The sequence below is a fragment of the Bos mutus genome, chromosome 5 (genome assembly GCF_027580195.1).
Source record: "Bos mutus isolate GX-2022 chromosome 5, NWIPB_WYAK_1.1, whole genome shotgun sequence".
Taxonomy (NCBI): Eukaryota; Metazoa; Chordata; class Mammalia; order Artiodactyla; family Bovidae; genus Bos; species Bos mutus.
The window spans coordinates 113,259,195-113,272,797 of NC_091621.1; the positions used below are offsets into that span (position 1 = coordinate 113,259,195).

The window sequence follows — 13,603 nt, forward strand, 5'->3', positions numbered from 1 at the left end:
CCCCCATCTGGTGACCAGTCCCTCACACCAGCAAGATGTGGAGAGATCAACCAGGAGGCCAGCACGGAAAATTTCCTCACTCTCCCAAGTGGTGCTTTTGTCTTTTTAATTAATTGGAGAAAAATTACTTTATAATGTTGTGTTAGTTTCTGCTGTACAACACAGTGAATCAGCCATAAGTCTACATCTATTCCTCTTTTCTGGATTTCCTTCCCAAGTAGATCACCGCAGAGCACTGAGCTCCCTGTGCTGTACTCAGTTCTCATTAGCTATCTGTTTTATACATGATATACCAACAGTGTGTATATGTCAATCCCAACCTCCCAATTCTCCTGGGCAGTGTTAACCCACAGTGGTCAACAAGTCACTGACCCTGGACCTGACAGACCCTCGGGGTCAGGGTTCCCTCTACCGAAAGGGCACACAAAGCCCTGCCCAGCGGGTTCTCAGAACTGCGGATGGTGATAGATGATGTGTTTCTGGCAACAAGGAAGGCTGAGAGGCGCTAGGAGGTACTGCTCTCTGGGCCTTCACCCCCACAGATTCTCAGGACTTCTGGAGAGCTTTCTGCCTGCAGGTAAAACCAGATACACCTTGTCTCTCCATGGGGTGTCAGTCATTAGTGATCTGAGACTTGTGCTGACTGATGCATGGCCACTGGCCACACATGGTTACCGAGCAGCGGCGATAGGACCAGTCTGAACTGAGACACACTGTAAGGATAAAATACGTGCTGGATGTTGAAGACAATACCAAAAACAAAGTGAACTATCTCATTAATAGAAATTATCTCATTTTAAAAATGTAAATTACATTACTTTTTAAACAAATGTTTTTTTGATATGGACCATTTTAAAAGTTCTATTGAATTTGTTACAACATTGCTTCTGTTACACATCTTGATTTTTTGGCCACAGGGCAGGTGGGATTTTAATTCCTCGACCAGGGATTAAACCCACTCCCTCTGCATTGGCAGGTGAACTCTTAACTACGGGACCACCGGGGAAGTCCCTACATTACTTTTCTATTGATGGTATTTTGGATCTGTTGGGTTCAATAAAATATGTTATAGAAATTAACGTCCCTTGTTTCTTTTTTCTTTTCAAATATGGCAGCTAAGAAATTTAAAGTTGTATATGTGGCTCCTTTATATTTCTGCAAGACATCACAGGTTTAAAGAGATTCACAACTTGTTTCCTGGAACCTGGCAAAATCCACTCCAGCCTTTCTTCACCTTATCAGAAAGCTCTTGTGTCTAATCTAAATCCCTGTGAAGGGAGTGTCCGATTCTTTATGATCCCATGGACTGTAGCCCACCAGGCCCCTCCATTCGTGGGATTTTCCAGGCAAGAATACTGGAGTGGGTTGCCATTGCCTTCTCCGTGAGATCTGCTTGACCCAGGATCGACCCCGAGTCTCTACTGTCTCCTGCACTGGCATTGGTAGGCAGGTTCTTTACTACTAGCATCATCTGTGCTGTGTTTAGTCACTCAGTCATGTCCGTCTCTTTGAGACCCCAGGGACTGTAGCCCGCCAGAGTCCCCCATTTGTGGGATTCTCCAGGCAAGAATCCTGGATGCAACTGTCACTTCCTTTTCCAGGGGATTTGCCCGACCCAGGGACTGAACCCAGGTCTCCCACATTGTGGGCAGACTCTTTATCGTCTGAGCCACCTGGGAATCCCTGTAGCTGTTTTCAAAATCCCCACTCTCTTGTCCAAGCCTCGGTAGACATGGAGATGAACTGGTTCCCACCTTCCTTGTGATAACCTTTGATGTCTTTAAATATCTTTACACAGTTTCTTTTTAAGAAGAATCTGAGTAGTGCTGTTTCTTATCGCGGAGGTTAGAGATGGAGGTGGGGGAGAGTCCATCTAGCATTGTGAAGTCATCTAGTCAAACGCCCTGCCACATAAGGAAATTCCCAGGACATCCTCCTTAGAATGGTTATTCAGAGCTGGACAAACAGCTCCCTCGGGTCTGTGGAGGGTGAGGGCAGCCAGGTCTATTTCAGGCTTTCTCCTCTGGCCCTATCAGATCTGCTCAAGACAGGCATGACGCTTTTTCCAGAATTCTCCTGTCCAGCAAGGGTCCCAGGAGGCTGGGCCAGTTTTGAAATTTTTCTTCCTACCTCCTGGAGATCAAACCAGTCAGTCCTAAAGGAAATCAGCCCTGAACATTCATTGGAAGGATTGATGCTGAGGCTGAAGCTCTAATACCTTGGCCACCTAATGTGAAAAGCCAACTCATTGGAAAAGATCCTGATGCTGGGAAAGACTGAGGGCAAGAAGAGAAGGCAGAGGCAGAGGATGAGATGGTTAGACAGTATCACCGACTCAGTGGACATAAGTCTGAAAAAATTCCTGGAGATAGTGAAGGACAAAGCCAGTCTATGGGGTGGCAAAGAGTTGGACATGACTGAGTGGCTAAATAACAACAATTTTCACCCCCAAAAGGGAGATATTCCAAAGGCTACCAGTCTAGGAACACTATTTACACTTCAGGCTAAGATACTTTCCTCGTGTTTCCTAGATGACAAAAAACAAGGTGTTAGGAGTTCCCTGGTGGCCCACTGGCTAGAATTCTGGGCTTCCACTGCCGAAGCCTGGGTTCAGTCCCTGGTCAGGGAATGGAGATCTCGTTAGCCTCGCAGGGCAAACAAAAAAACAAAACATAGCAATAAGAAAGACAACAAGAACAAGGCACAAAAAGGCAGAGTGCTCGTCTCCACTGATGAAGGCAGACTGAGCACGGGATGTGGGACTCAGATAAACTCGGTCATGTCTCCCAGCTCACTCACTAGCTGGGTGACTTTGGGTGAAGCGCTTCATCTTTCGCAATCACGTCCTCATCTGTAAAACTGAGCTAACGTGTCATCTGCAGAACGGCTGTGAAGTTTGAGTGAGAGGCATAACGGCAAACTGGCTAAGAGGGTTTGGAGGCCCGGGTTTACTTGTCTCTAAAATGAGGACCCTGTGGGTCCTTCCTCATCGTGTTGGGAGGGTGATGTGGGCTGGTTCATGGAAAGCTTGCAACTCCCTGTCCAACACACAGAGTTCTGGGTACCCACCTGCTGCTGTTTGGGAGGTGACGTTCATCTTCACGTGAGCACTCCTGTACACACACACACACACACACACACACACACACACACACGCATACAGGCTCTGACCTAGAGGTTTCTCCCCTCTGCTCTCATAGCACAGCTGGGTCAAGCATCTCTTACCTTATTTCTCACACTATTTAAAATTGTTTGCTTGTCCATCTTCCCACCAGATATTAGCCTTTATAAGGGCAGAGTCTTTTTCTTTTTTTTGGTCCCTTCTCTCTCCCTATTATCCTTGCTGCCCCACCCCACCCCCACCCAACCCCAAGTCCTTTGCTTGCCTTTTATCTATGGGAAACTTTAGTCAAAAATAAGTTTAACCAGAGAAATGAGAAATGTGGAAACAAAGGAAAACAGTCAAAGGAGACTAATGAATAATAATGTAGTCATTAAACATAGTCAGGGACCTCTAGTTCCTTCTCAAGAGCTGTGGATAATATTCTGAGCTATATCCTATGAGCTGCTTAATAGATACTGAAACCCCAGGTGGAAGAAGTTAATTACATGACAACCAGATTGCACCCATGATTTGAGTTGCCACAATTCTGAGAACTGGCCTCAAAGAAATGGAAACAAACCGACTCGGGAACTGAAGCTTAACTGTACTGAAAACAATCAAGATGACGCCAGTCAGACCACTGACGACCAATTTCAAGATGATGGTCAAAGCTGACTGTGCTGTTTCTGCATGGACCCTCCTCCCTCTGTCTATAAAAGCTCTTGCCCCACTGATTGCTAGTGGTTGGGGGAGCAGGCCTTTGGACAAACTTCCATTCTCCCAACTCTGCCCCCTAGTTGCAGGCATCTGAAATGAAGCAAACCTTCCTTTCCATCAGCCTGGCCTGTTTACTGGCTTTTGAGCGGCAAGTAGCTGGACCCTACACACCTTCCAGTAACATTTTTACAGACGGTCTGCCGACTGAATTGTCTGGCAGGACTCCAGGACCCAGGAGGAACTGTGCTACTCTTACTGAGGACTCAGGTGCTGGGACACCAGCTTGCTGAGCATCCCACCCGCTCTTTCCAGTTGCAGAATCTGCTGATGGCCATTGGCAGTCACTCCAGACTGGCAGTCACTCCTTTCCCTGGCACCATGGGACTCATTTGCCAGACCCTCTAACTGCCCCTCTCCCTGGGCTCTGCACTCCAATCTTGATCCTGTAAGTGCCCTCAAGGAATCTGGCAAAGATGTCCACCTCCCCTTGAACATCTTGGACATCACGTGCCTGATGGGGGTGAAAAGGGGGCTTGGAATCCTGCTTTGCCTTCCCTCTGGCTTCAGCCTGTCTCCCCCCAGCCCCACGTGCCCGTCTTGTGTTTAACGACTTCCTTTCCTGCTTCCGTTTCCCTCCAATTCCTCTTTCTCCTCGCCTAAGCTTTGGACCTGCCCGGGGTGGCAGGTGTCGCTCTAGTGATACTCCTGCTAAAGAAGCCACTGGTTACTGCCCAGGGAGCCTGTCGTGTTGTCTCGTGGCAGTGCTCAGTGGTCGTCCAGGGAAAGCGATGCTGGGCAAGGGGAAACCACGTGCCCTGATTCTGCCTTGGAGTCTGTACTATATTGGGATGCAGCAGCTTTCTTCCAGGGGGGCCTTTGGGAAGGTGCAGAGTATGTGTTGCTCGAGATTCCCCTGAGATGGGCGAGTCTATGAAGAGCCACGGAAACCACTAGACATAATGACAAGCAGGCTATAGCAATGAGTTATCCCAGGTAATGAGAAGAGAAAGTGGTGTGGTTCAGGGGACAGCCTGAACCAGGAGAGGCTTGGAGGTGGACGAGACGCAGGACGGTGAAGGGCTTGAGCAAGCAGGTCATCGGAGGATGGAGACGGGAGGCCAGTGCATCTCGGGAGGCCAGGAGTGGGTCTGAGCAGCCTGGGCAGAGGATGGTGGCTCTGACTTGGCAGCCCAGAGCAGCGGTGGGGCATTCTGAGGCATGGCAATGACAGGGGTCAGCTCTGCAGCCAGGCGGTGGAGATGAAGACTGAAGGTCACGGCTGGCTGCCCTGAGACTCCCCAAGGGGCCCTCAGCTCCCCAGCTTCCAGCCTCACAGGCCCCAGCCCTGCTTCATGCCCCAGCCGCCCACTTATGAGCCAGAACCCGGCCGAAGGAGAGGGAGGCTGCGGAGGGAGGGAGGACCCAGGAGTGGCTCTGAGCCTCTGTGCTGGGATCCATTCGTGTCCTGAAGCTGGTGGCACCCAGCAGAGCACAGGGTGTCCTGGGGAGGGGTGCAGGATGAGGGCGGGCAGGTTCCAACCCTGCCTCTCTCTTGGATCTGAGAGAGGAGGTCCTTAAGGTGGGCCCAGGCACCAGGGGTATCACCCCCAGAGGCTTTGGAGAACTCCACATCTGTGAGTGGATGTGGGAGGGCCAGGGTAGGGGTGATGCCTGTGATGTGGGCTGGTTGGGCTGAGGATGGCTTTGAAGAATCCTTAGAACCAGGAGGACCTGTGGAGCCCCATGGCCCAGTGGGATTCAGGAATTCCAGAAGCCTGGCCTCTGCATCTCTGACTTGTGATGGACCAGATGGCCCGACAGCGCCACCTGCAGGAAGGAGGCCGCTATTCAGAGAGCAGAGCAGGAGGGTGGAGGCGGGAGTGGAGGTCCCGAGGGAGGCCGGCAGCCTGCCTTCGGAGAAGGGGGTTGGGTCTGTAAGGCAGGCATCTGTGAAACGCTCCTTATGCCTCTGCTCCTCGGGCTTCAGCTTCTGGCCAGAGAGGATGAGGTTTTCTCCTCTCTCCCATCCCCCTAAAACTTCACATTAACCCTCTAAGTGTCCCCTGGGCTTCTCTTGCTGGGGTGACAAAACTCAGGCCTGATGGGCAAGTGGCCCAAGAAGCAGGATGACCGCAGGGCCCTGGAGCCCAGGGTGCACCAGGAGGGCAGGGACCACCTGACTGTGTGGATTGGAGCCAGTCACCTCTCCCTGGGCCTCAGCTTACCATCCAAACCCTTGTTTCCCAGAGCCCGACCTCCTCTGACATGTCGGGATCAAAGGCAAGGAAGGGGCCTCCTCTTCCAGCTCCCATTCCTAATCCAGAGCGAGGAGAACAGGCCCATCCCTGAACCCCACACTGCCCTGGAGCCTTCACCCCTGGCTCCAGGCCTCCCCACCGACCCCACACCATGGGGGGAGGGCGGCCAGGAGAAGGACCGTGGTGTAGAATAGTCGATTTGGATCTGGAAGGAACTTTGGAAATGCTCTATATTCTTTTTAACTGAGATGACTTTCACGTGACATGGACCATCTTAAAGTTTATCATCCAGAGGCATCTCATTCATTTGTCTTGTGCAGCCAGCATGTCTGTGTAGTTCCAAAACATTCTCATCCTCCGAGAGAAAACCCCACACCTCCGTGAAGCACTCAGCACCCTCCCCAGCACCTAGCCCCATTGATTCATCTTTGTCTGTAAGGAACTGCCTATTCTGGACACTTTGCAGAAATTGAATTGAATGGTATGCTCCCGTTTGTGCCTGGCGTCTCCCGCTCAGTGTTGAAAGTTCATCCACACTGCTGCCTGTGTCAGTGCTTGATGCCTTAGGCTGAACTCAGTGTTGAAAGTTCATCCACACTGCTGCCTGTGTCAGTGCTTGATGCCTTAGGCTGAACTCAGTGTTGAAAGTTCATCCACACTGCTGCCTGTGTCAGTGCTTGATGCCTTAGGCTGAATCATCTTCCGCTCTTTCATTTCTCTGATTCTATAGATAATGATTGACAGTTGCAGGTATGGAGGTCACTTTGCAGGTTTGCCACTTGTTTCTTTTATTTATTCCACTTATTTCTTTAATCTATTTCTAAAAGTTATTTATTTATATTTATTTTTGGCTGTGCCGGGTTTTCGTTGCTGCGTGGTTCCCTCTAGTTGTGGTGAGTGGGGGTTACTCCCTAGTTGCAGCGTGCTGGCTTCTCGTTACAGTGGCTTCTCTCATTGCAGAACACAGGCTCTAGGGCCTATAGGCATCTGTATGTGGCACGGGGGCTTTAGTGGTTACAGGTCCTGGGCTCTAGAGCAGAGGCTCAATGATTGTGGCACACAAGCGTAGTTGCTCTGAGACATGTGGGATCTTTCCGGACCAGGGATCAAACCTGTGTCTCCTGCCTTGACAGGCAGATTCTTAACCACTGAGTCACCAGGGAAGCCCTATTCCACTTATTTTTGCCCTAGTGGTTCCCACTGTGCGGAGAAGGAAGCTGAGAGCCCAGGGGGAACAAGGACCCTGTCAGAGGGCGCTCGTCTGGTGAGCGGCTAGACCAGGGCTGGAACCCTGGTGATATTTGATTCCCAGGTGCCTCCTGATTCCCACGGGCTCAAGACAAGTGGGCAAAGAGGGCAGGGGGCAGAGAAGCCTAGAGAAACCAGCTGGGGAAGGTCACTGACATGGGGGTATGACATGGGCGAGGGGAGGGGAGGTGGGCCCCTGCTGCAGCTTCTCCCTCTCCAGCCCCTCCTGCCCACTTTCCACCCAGCCGGTCAGCACCCTTCTGACCCATGCGCTTTGCCTGCCTCCGCTTGAGGTCCCTTGTCTCCACCTTCCTCCCCCACCTCCAGTGTGAAAGCTGAGGCCCTGGGGTGAGCACGGGCCCTAAGGTGTGGCTCTGGGGCAACTGCTGCCACTTTTACCTTAAATCTCCACTTTGTTCCTGTCCTTCTGCCGAGGCCTGGTCAGCCTTCCTCAGACCCAATTCTCCCTCCTCCAGCACAGCCTTGGGCTGACCTCTGCTCCCCCAAACTCTGTGTGGGACCCACAACCCAGCAGGGTGCCTTCCGGGCTCTGTCCAGACTTCACGTGGTCCAGGGAGGGCTGGAATAGAGGTTGTTTTTGCCTAAGAAGCTTCCTGTGTCCTGACAAATCCCAGTCTTGCTCCAAATGGGCTTTGAGAGTGGAGATAACTCATCATCCACATGCTCTCCCCACACCACACACATGTACACACACATACAGAGACACACAAGCACACATGGATACACACAGAGACACACACAACACACAAACACACAGAGATATACATACAGAGACACAGACACAGATATACACACAAAGACACACACAAACACACACAGATATATACACAGACACACACACACAGACACATAGACACACACAGACACAGACACACATGCAAACACACACAGACATACGCACACAGACACACGCACACAGACACACACATAGACCACAGACACACACACAGGCATACACACACACAGACACAGACATATACACACAAACACAGACATATATAACAGACACACAGACACACATAGACATACACACACAGACACACACACAGACATATACACACAAACACAGACACAGACACACAGATACAGACATACACAGAGACAAACACACAGAGACACACACAGACACATAGACACAGTCAAACACAGAAACACAGATACACAGACACACACACACACATACACACGGACACAGACCACAGACACACACACAAAGACATACACACACACAGACAGAGACACACACACAGACACACAGACACAGTCACACACAGACACACAGATACACACACAGACACACACACAGACATATACACACAAACACAGACACAGACACACAGATACAGACATACACAGAGACACACACAGACACATAGACACAGTCAAACACAGAAACACAGATACACAGACACACACACACATACACACGGACACAGACCACAGACACACACACAAAGACATACACACACACAGACAGAGACACACACACAGACACACAGGCACAGTCACACACAGAAACACAGACACACACACAGACACACAGATACACACACAGACACATAGACACAGACATACACATATAGACACACACACACAGACACACACAGACACGTGGACACAGACATACAGACACACACACACACAGGCACACACCGCTTCTCGCCAGGAACTGGATCCTCCTCTGCTCTCCCCAGTCCTCCCATCTGCCTTGAGTGGTCGCTCCAAGCAAGAGAGAACAGATTAGAATCTCAGTAGAGTCTCCAGAAGCTGGGGTACAGATGAAGCTGGGGAGGGTGGTGGAGAGGCTCTGTCTGCAGAAGCCTGAGTCCTCTGGCCGCTGAGACTTCCTGCTGAAGGTCCTCGGGTTGAGACACCACAGCTGGGGGCTCTGTGTGCCCACCATGGTGCCACACACCTGGAGGCGTCTACAGGTGTCCAGGTCTCCTTCTCACTGAGGTTCTGCCAGAACGGGCCCTGGAGGGACAGTGGAGGGGCAAGGCCACCCGGCTCTCCAGCAGGGTTTGGTAGTTCCTCACCAGGTCCTGGCTCAGAGGCGCGCTGGGCAGCAAGGCCAGCCTGGCCGCCTGCTCCCGGTAGTGAGGCAGCGGGTTCGGGCAGGGCCAGCTCCTGGCCAGATCATTGGGAAGAGGGTTGGGCATGAGCTGGAGGCCCCCAGGCTCATACCTTCCACCAGCTGAGAAGTGCCGGTACCTGTCGGGGGAAAGGTGCAGAGAGGACAGAGGTCAAAAGGGAGACTCAGGGGACAGGGCTGGGGAGGTGATGTTGCCAGCCATCAGCCCATGGGGACCCCTTCCAGCCCTCTGCCCACCTAGACCCGGACCTAAGCCCAGTGGCCTGCACCCTGCGTGTATGTTTTGACGTGAGGCTGGTGACATCATGCTATGTGGTTGGTAGTCTTCCACCCTGTGGTCTGTAAGGGACTCATTCAGATTCTAGCTATTTTTTAAGCCCTCCCACCTCCTCCACCAATGCCTTACTCCTTGTTCTCAACACCACAGTTACAGAAGACCTTCCTGCTCTGACCCACCACCCTCTGGCCCCGATCTGCAGACATGCAGTGTTCAGTTCTGCCTTGGGAAGTCCAATTTTCACACAACAGAGTTGAATACAGGGCTTCTCTGGTGGCTCAGTGGTAAAGAACCTGCCTGCTAATGCAGGAGGCATTAAGAGTTGAAGGTTTGATCCCTGGGTCAGGAAGATTCCTTGGAGAAGGGCATGGCAATCCACTCCAGTATTCTTGCCTGGAGAATCCCATGGACAGAGGAGCCTGGGGACTACAGTTCATGGAGTCGCAAAGAGTCAGACATGACTGAACAACTAACACTTTCACTCTGCCTCTGGCTCTTTCTGTTGATAATTGACGTCCTCACGACATCCACTGTCTGTCTCACACTTTGGGTACTTGGAGGGTGTGGGCTGGCATTGAGAGCCGTCTTTCCACACGTGTGCAGCGGTACCTGCCTTTCGGAAGCTCCTGGAGGGCAGGGACTGAATGACATGTCTCTGTATCCCCAGGGCCTGGCAGGTGTACAGCACACAGCTGGATCCCCTGAACTCCCCTTAAGTCATCAAGCCCCTCCTGTGCTGTGGTTCCCTGGCCTCCACCCCTCCCCTCCAGCTGTGTTCAGACAAGAGTGTGGTTTTCAGGACCACGGGGGAGGGGAGGCAAAGCATCAGAAAGAGGAGTGGAAGGGGGAGGGGTCACCTGGACACAGGTGGGCTCCCTGACGAGGGAGCTCCTCTTACTTCTTGGAGGCCTTGGGGGGAAGGATGTTGCCGTGGGTGTCGAGTGGGGGCGCCCTCACTTCACTCCTCAGCTTGAGCTTCTCCACCTCTTGGAGTTCCTTCATCGTCCTGAAGATCACCTGTTTCCTCCTGTTCACATCCAGGAAGATTGGAGTACAGGAGATGAAGGTCAGGAAGCTGTTTCGACCCAGCCAGGAGGGAGGGGGCACAGGGGGCTCTGCCGGGGGCCGGTGGTGGGCCCTGGAGTCCGTCAGCCAGCGCCAGACGTTGCTGTCGTAGGGCTTGTCGGGCCTGGAGGGGAAGGTGGCTGGCAGACGCCCGATGTCCAGCCAGGTGTGGAAGCCCCAGGTGTGCTGGGCGGTGTCCTTCCAGGGGCAGGTCAGTCGCTGGCGCACCTTGGCCTTCATCTCCGTGTAGGGTGGTGGCTTCAGGGCCAGCTGGTAGTAGGCTTGCTGGGTGAAGCCGGGCAGCTCCTTGGGCTCCCTGGGGAGGAGGAACTCACGTTGGGCCCACGTGCCGGGGGTCGGGAGGGTCTCATGGGCGTGGACCATCTGGGGAGAGACAAGGGAGTCTGGGTGCTCTGCCTCTCCTCCCCAGAGAAGACCAGCTGCCAGCCACTTCTGGACTTGGGTTCTCATTAGGACCTGGTGGCCTGGCCAGGGACTGTTTCTGCCAAGCCCTCGAAGTGTGTGGCCACTCTGTGTGATTCGCATACAACCTCATCAGTCTTTCTCTTTCCATCTATCGGGTTTTGGCTTTGATTCCAGCCTCTTTCCTCAACTGACGTGTTTCCACTTCTCACTCGGCCTTCATCCCTCCTCCCATGCTGGGTCCCCAATTCCTGCCTGGGGTCTAAAGCTCCTCTCCAGAAAATGCTGCTTCCAAGACGAGTGTGGAAGGGAAATGGTTCTCCAGGGGATGGGCCAGGGCTTTTCTGTCCCGGCTCCTCCCCTCCCCAGCTTCTCTGTGACTGCTGCATTCCCCTCATTCCTCACTGAGATACAAGCAAGTGCAGGAAGCATCAGATGGGGTTCCTCCCCTTTCTTCTCCTTTCCCCATGGAAATACACTAGCAAAGATGTACTTGACATGTTGCTAAACACTTATCCACGTCTCATGTAACCCTCACAGGCTTCCCACGTGGCTCAGATGGTAAGGAATCTGCCTGCAATACAGGAGACCCAGGTTCGATTGCTGTGTTGGGAAGATCCCCTGGAGAAGGAAAATGGCAACCTACTCCAGTATTCTTGCCTGGCGAATTCCATGGACAGAGGAGCCTGGCGGGCTACAGTCCATGGGGCTGAAGAGAGTTGGACACGACTGAGCAACTTTTACTTTCATGTAACTCTTACAGCCATCGAGCAAGTGCTATTGTTCCATCTCAAAGATGCTAAAAGCAAGGCACAGGAGGATGAAGAACTCACCCGCAGCGCTGAGCAAGGATGGTGGAGTTGGGGCCCCAGGCTGTGCTGCTTGGGACCCCCATGCTTCCCCAAAATGCCTCTCCTTCCCACTGGCCCTGAGGACTTTTCTATTTCCAAAAACTCATCCATTTCTTGGGCCCAGTCCACTGAGTCAAGTCCACACCAGCACCCTGGGGGGAGGGCCTGAGAGGTCATGATCAGACATCTCCTCTCCTCTCCTCTGAGCCCCGTGTTCACAGGGTCACAGGATGAGGGTTCATGTGCCAGGAGCTCTGCTGCCCAGGGGAGAGCAAGGCCCATCCCAGGGTGGGGACAGCCCCTCACCCAGCGGGATGCAGAAGGCCGCTGCAGAGTATTGTGTTCCTGCCTCCTACCTTCAGGAAAGTTTCTCTCACTCGGGATGGGTTGTCTAGCCCTCCAGGTGGTCTTTGCAGATGGCTGGCCATTTTTCTGGGCTCCCCAGCAGCAGGGGCAGCTTTGTAGGGAAGACTTTCTTGGCAGCATTGTTTGCTGCTGGGGTTGCTATGGCGATACTTCCTGGGTGGCAACGCAGGGAGGAGGCCCTTACCCCTCCCTGGGAGGGCTCACCTGTCCCTTGGTACCTGGCTGCCTTTCAGGTGAGGTGGGTGGGGGATAGAACTTGTAACAGGAGCTGCTTCAGGGGAGGGATTTCTTGCTAGGAAGGCAGGGGGAGAAAGGCAGGGTCGCTGGCTCCCAGGCATCCTTCCCTAACGTTGGGGGCTGGGGGGTTGCTGGGTAGGCCTTTCTCTTAGGGAGCTCTCTCCAAAAGGCCCAAATTCCTCCAGCAGGTTCAGAGATCCCGAAAAGAGGACTGTTATGAGGGACCAGCACGGGAGACCTGCAGCTGACTGCTGAGTTAGAGGAGGTACCAGGGTGGGGATGGGGGTGGGGGTGTGGGGAGTGCGGTGACCAGGCTGAAGCCCTCTGCACTCTCCTTCCAGGGCCCTCAAGCCTTGCATCTTCCCCATCGCCAGGTTCACTGTCACATGCTTTCCTTCCCAGCCCCTCCTCACGCCACAGGGACCAGACACCAGAGCGCACAGACCAGCACGTGCCCTTGGGCTTTATTGGGTAGGTAGTTACAGTAGTGTTCTGGAGCCGGGGCCTGTGTACGTGGTCAGCAGGGACCCAGGGCGGCTCTCTACGAAGCGGTGGTGCCAGCTAAGGTGGGCAGGCAGGCCAGGTAAGGCGGGCAGGCTGGCTGGCCTCCACCTTCTGTCATGTCTCTCTGGCATGATTAGGCTCCTGATCAGAGAAACGTCTCTTGGGCACATGGGGGCAGCCACTCTGGTCCAGGTACCTCCACCCCTACCTCAACTCTTGACCCATAATAAGGGCCCCCTTTACCAGGATTTCTTCGTGCAGGAAAGCTGACTTGGAAATGGGGGCTGGTGGGAGGGAAGGGCAGTGCGAGGCACCCTGGCAGGCAGACCCGCTCCTCTGGGCACCCACTGCAAGGAACTCTCAAGGGAGGGGCCCCGAAGGAACCGTGCATTGCAGCCCTCCCGCCTCCAGGAGCCAAAAGCAAGGAACAGAAGCAAACTG

At 53.2% G+C, this 13,603-nt stretch overlaps 1 protein-coding gene across 2 annotated transcripts; it reads right to left on the reverse strand.

Annotated features, from left to right (window-relative positions):
* Positions 1 to 6,497: 6,497 nt before the first annotated feature.
* On the reverse strand, positions 6,498 to 12,541 carry TEX52 (testis expressed 52). Of its 2 annotated transcripts, none has more exons than XM_070370094.1 (3): positions 12,412 to 12,541; positions 10,615 to 11,165; positions 6,498 to 9,558 (listed from the first exon to the last, which is right to left on the reverse strand). In XM_070370094.1, the coding sequence occupies exons 1-3, from the start codon at positions 12,481 to 12,483 to the stop codon at positions 9,273 to 9,275; spliced, it is 909 nt and encodes a 302-aa protein (XP_070226195.1). In that variant the 5' UTR covers positions 12,484 to 12,541; the 3' UTR covers positions 6,498 to 9,272. The 2 variants fall into 2 exon arrangements, with proteins under 2 accessions (XP_070226195.1, XP_005907271.2); XM_005907209.2 differs by having other exon boundaries at positions 9,438 to 9,558; positions 10,574 to 11,165.
* Positions 12,542 to 13,603: the final 1,062 nt, after the last annotated feature.